Source organism: Camelina sativa, chromosome 15 (assembly GCF_000633955.1).
Source record: "Camelina sativa cultivar DH55 chromosome 15, Cs, whole genome shotgun sequence".
NCBI lineage: Eukaryota > Viridiplantae > Streptophyta > Magnoliopsida > Brassicales > Brassicaceae > Camelina > Camelina sativa.
This window is the reverse complement of record NC_025699.1, coordinates 21,747,697-21,751,709: the sequence shown is the minus strand read 5'-3', so window position 1 is coordinate 21,751,709 and position 4,013 is coordinate 21,747,697. Positions and strand designations below refer to the sequence as shown.

The 4,013-nt window shown below is 36.8% G+C and overlaps 1 protein-coding gene across 1 annotated transcript in view; it reads right to left on the bottom strand.

The window, feature by feature from the left end:
• The window catches only part of LOC104747295 (probable DNA helicase MCM9), a 6,372-nt gene continuing 2,371 nt past the window's right edge, over window positions 13-4,013 (bottom strand). Inside the window, exons 7-20 of the mRNA XM_010468910.2 lie at window positions 3,623-3,722; window positions 3,244-3,341; window positions 3,017-3,082; window positions 2,832-2,924; window positions 2,487-2,603; window positions 2,323-2,395; window positions 1,945-2,011; window positions 1,735-1,816; window positions 1,406-1,527; window positions 1,221-1,288; window positions 975-1,084; window positions 578-625; window positions 335-487; window positions 13-189 (exon numbers count right to left, since the gene is read on the bottom strand). Coding sequence (XP_010467212.1) covers window positions 134-189; window positions 335-487; window positions 578-625; window positions 975-1,084; window positions 1,221-1,288; window positions 1,406-1,527; window positions 1,735-1,816; window positions 1,945-2,011; window positions 2,323-2,395; window positions 2,487-2,603; window positions 2,832-2,924; window positions 3,017-3,082; window positions 3,244-3,341; window positions 3,623-3,722 — 1,253 coding nt within the window. The 3' untranslated portion in view covers window positions 13-133. The remainder of the gene's footprint in view (window positions 190-334; window positions 488-577; window positions 626-974; window positions 1,085-1,220; window positions 1,289-1,405; window positions 1,528-1,734; window positions 1,817-1,944; window positions 2,012-2,322; window positions 2,396-2,486; window positions 2,604-2,831; window positions 2,925-3,016; window positions 3,083-3,243; window positions 3,342-3,622; window positions 3,723-4,013) is intronic.

Sequence of the window (4,013 nt, the reverse complement as noted above, 5' to 3'; positions counted from 1 at the left end):
AAAAAAAAAAAAAAAAAAAAAAAAAAAAAAAAAAAAAACTTGCAGGAGAAATGTGAAGGAGATTACAGCTGCAAACCTATCTCTCTCTCTCTCTCTCTCTCTCTGCGGGTCAATACTCATCGAAGCCAGAATGCTAATAGATGTCGTCTCCTCTTAGCTTTTCAAGGATGATCTTCTCTTGCTTTGTGTCTGTTTGTTGCTTTATGTTAGGGAATACAAATACAAAAACTTTAAGTGTTAAATGCTCCAGTTCACGACTGTAAGTAACTAATTAAAGCAGACTTTGGACATATGTATGTAGGCACAAAAGTTAAGTAAGCTTGAAAAAGGATACATTCATGATCTGGTTCTTCGGAGAAATTAGAGTGCAGTGCATTCCCCATACTATCTACGATGGCTGAAATGGTCATCGATGATTCAATGCACAAGATTGCTGTTATTGCATCTAATCGTGTGACCTCATTTCTGAACATAAGCCTTGCGTGAGCTGTGACACCATTATACCATTAATACCCTTTTTTCCCTTCTGTGTTTTGTAGTAAGAGTATTGATTAAGACTTTACAACCGAAGTGATACCTTGAGCCAGACGGATCAAGCTTTCCAACATCCGCACGGTTGTTCTAGCTGCAGTTCAGAGTATAATCAAATTACATGCAAATAAGTTCACCCCACCTTCGAAATCTATCTTTAGTTGGTTTTTCTGTACCCCGGAGACCTAGAGATTTTCTAGACAAGACTACAGAAGAGCTCATTCCAGCCATTTCGATCGGTGAATGTTTTTTATTTAAAATTGATACATTTATATCTTGGTTACCTCCTATATGAATGTGTTTGCAGATAAATTTTCTATATGAATAGAGGATTCAAAGCTGGACACTGTTCTAGTGTTCTACGATGGTCAGCTTCCCACACCCCATGTTAATAATACAAAAATAGCATCTGCGGAAAGGAAAGAGTATTCCTCAGGAGATACCTGCATTATGTGTCGATGATCTTCTTTGGAGTCGATAATAACTTGAAATAATTTCTTCTGCTTCCTTTGAAAGAACAGGCCTGAAGTTTTTTTTCACAAACTGAATGTATCTGCATAGGACAGGATATAAGAATTCAATAGCAACCATGAATGTATTATTAGCTAAGATCAAATGCATATGCCATCTCAGACTTCTACGCAAGGAACAATTGTAACGCTTCTAGATTACTGAATGATCTATGATACCTTTGAAGCACCGGTAGTGGCCAAATAGTTGTCAGATCATCCACATACCTATCTTCCTCTATTTGCACCTAGGTTGATGTCATCAAATTATCAAAGACATAAAAGTTATAATTTTTTCACAAACATAAACTCTGCTTTATAAGGGTCAACACGCAACACAATAGAGATTCTTTAAGGGAACATACCTCGGCAAGGATGTGAGAAGATACAACTGCATCCCATTCGGGATTTTTAGTATCTAAGAGAACAAGCACAATATCAAATCTGCTCAACAAGGGACCGGAAAGTGCAGTATTGACAGAAAGAGCTAGATTCAGTTAAGAAATTTCAAATATACCAAATAAAATTCAAATGCAGAGGGAAAAAAGGAATGCTCGACAAACTAATGATTCACGGAGAACATGTATGCATTTTTCAAATTGATATCACTAACTTGAATTTGAAAAACAGTAGGTATGTATGTAAAGCAAAAACATGTCTATACTTTGAAGTCTACTATTTCTGAAGTGGATACATTGATCAGGATCATATTGTCCTTTAGGATTTGTAGCACCAAAGACGATTGTCTTTGTGCTAAGAGTCGTTACAAGGCCAGCCTTCAAATTAGCAAGAAAAAATAAGACACAGTAGAGAGATAAGCTGATGTAGTTGTACAACTTGAATAATGGAGCTGATGCTGTAACTAGAGAATAAATATAAATGAAAATTATATAGAGTAGTTTACCTTCGCAACGCTAATACTTTGTTGCTCCATTGCTTCATGTATGGTTGCTCTGTCATGCTCTCTCATGCTTCCAGACAGAAATGAAAAAGACGCTTTAGCAGTTGGTAAGTCTCCCAAGGACGAAGCAATATAATCAAACTCGATGAAAAATAGAGCAATATAAAAAATTCAGAAAAAATCCTAGAGTGTTTGTCATTTTAAGTTGAACAGTTTCTACCAGGTACTGTTTCTTGTCTGTGATAAGAGTCTAATGATTCACAAGACCACAAGAACACTTCAAGTTCATCGAAGATCAAACTTTTCAAGCAGATAACACTACAGATTAATGCAAAAGATCCTTATAATAAATGTTTCTCCCCTCTGTCATCTGGAGACTACCTATCAAATTCATCAATACAGCAGAGTCCACCATCTGCAAGAACAAGGGCCCCAGCTTCCAACATCCACTCTCCTGCAAACAAATTAATAAGACTAAACGAGGGGAAAAAAAGGTGTTACAAAGGACCCAACACAAGAAGTAGGCAAAAGACTGCAGTGCTTACCTCCATCCTTCACTGCAGTTACAGTCAATCCAGCACTTGTGCTTCCTAGTCCCGTTGTGATCACAGCTCTGTTGCTCAGTTTTGCAGCAAACTTCAAGAACTGAGATTTTCCAGTGCCTGGCAGATATTAACACCGTAAAGGTGGGTCATTTGAAAGTGCACTTCCATACAGATTTTAATCAAATAGTAAAAAGAGAATACACAAGACCTTTGATTTTTTTTCGAAACTCAAGTAAGGTACTCAAGTTCCAAATCAATTTAGTTCCGGCGAAAACTTTGGAACTCAACCAAAATGTAGGGGCATGCATATACAGAAGAAAAATATACTCAGTGGTTGACAACAACCTGGATCACCAATAAGAAGCAAGTGAGATTCTCCCCGAACTTTTGTCCCAGAAGCATCAACATGCTGCACACCTCCAATGAGTGTTAAGGCAACTGCATATTACCAAATGCACACGCACCATAATGTTTCTAGACAATTCAATAAGAGAAGATGTTAGCACAAAAAAAAAATGCATACAGCATACCTGCAAGCTTAACAGTGAAGAGTCCAAAGACTTGGGGGCAGATACCTCGTAAGATAGCATTTCTCCCTGACTTAATCAAATATTAAAGAGTTAAGCACAAATTATACTTTAGACTTCCATATCTTACTTGGCTAATAAGATCAAAATAGATGGCAAGACAAGGGATTAGTTGTCCAAAATAATTGCAAAACAGGCAGAATAATTTCCACGTAGGAGTGAGTTTTTACCTTTCAAAGGGGTATCTTTGAAGTGGCTCCAAAAGTTCTTAAACTTCTCGATCAATTCATAAGATATATCAATTTCTGATTTAAGTTCATTAGTTCTTCTGGAGAGTGGCAGGGTTCACAGGTGAAAAGGGGGTAGAAATTGTGTCAATAATTTTGAAATTGTAATGCCTTCTAGTAACTCAGAATATGAGACAATGTAATCTCATCAAGACCAAAAATAAATCTTGGGGAAATTGCTTTAAGGGGAACTAAGAGCGACTTAATGGTTAATTTTTTGAGGCAAACAAACCAATACCATTTTTGAGTCATGGTTGGTAAAGATTTCCTTGATAAAATTGATTAAAACAGATTGATTTATCTTATTTGCTAAGCCATATACCTGACATGATTACCAATCAACATAGGTTCAAGGTCGCAGCGAACGTCTTTTAAGTCATGAGACCATTTTGAAGTCAAGATTCCAGAGACAACAACATCATCTGCATAAAAAGAAAACAATAGATATCTTACTGAGAAAAGCAAGTATCAGAAGGTGGAACGGTTATGTTGATACCTTTAGAATGGATGCTTACACAGAGGCTGGGAATTAAGAATATGTAATACATAGAATAAAACAAAAGCCATGGTGTTGTACCTCCAGCTTTAACATTGTCAACAAGGTCATCTTTCAGGACGACTAGAATGGACCTTGGGATAACCCCAACACCCAAAACCTGAGTATTTTCTTGGATTTTGATTTCTTGGTAATCATGGCGTGTTACTGTATCATC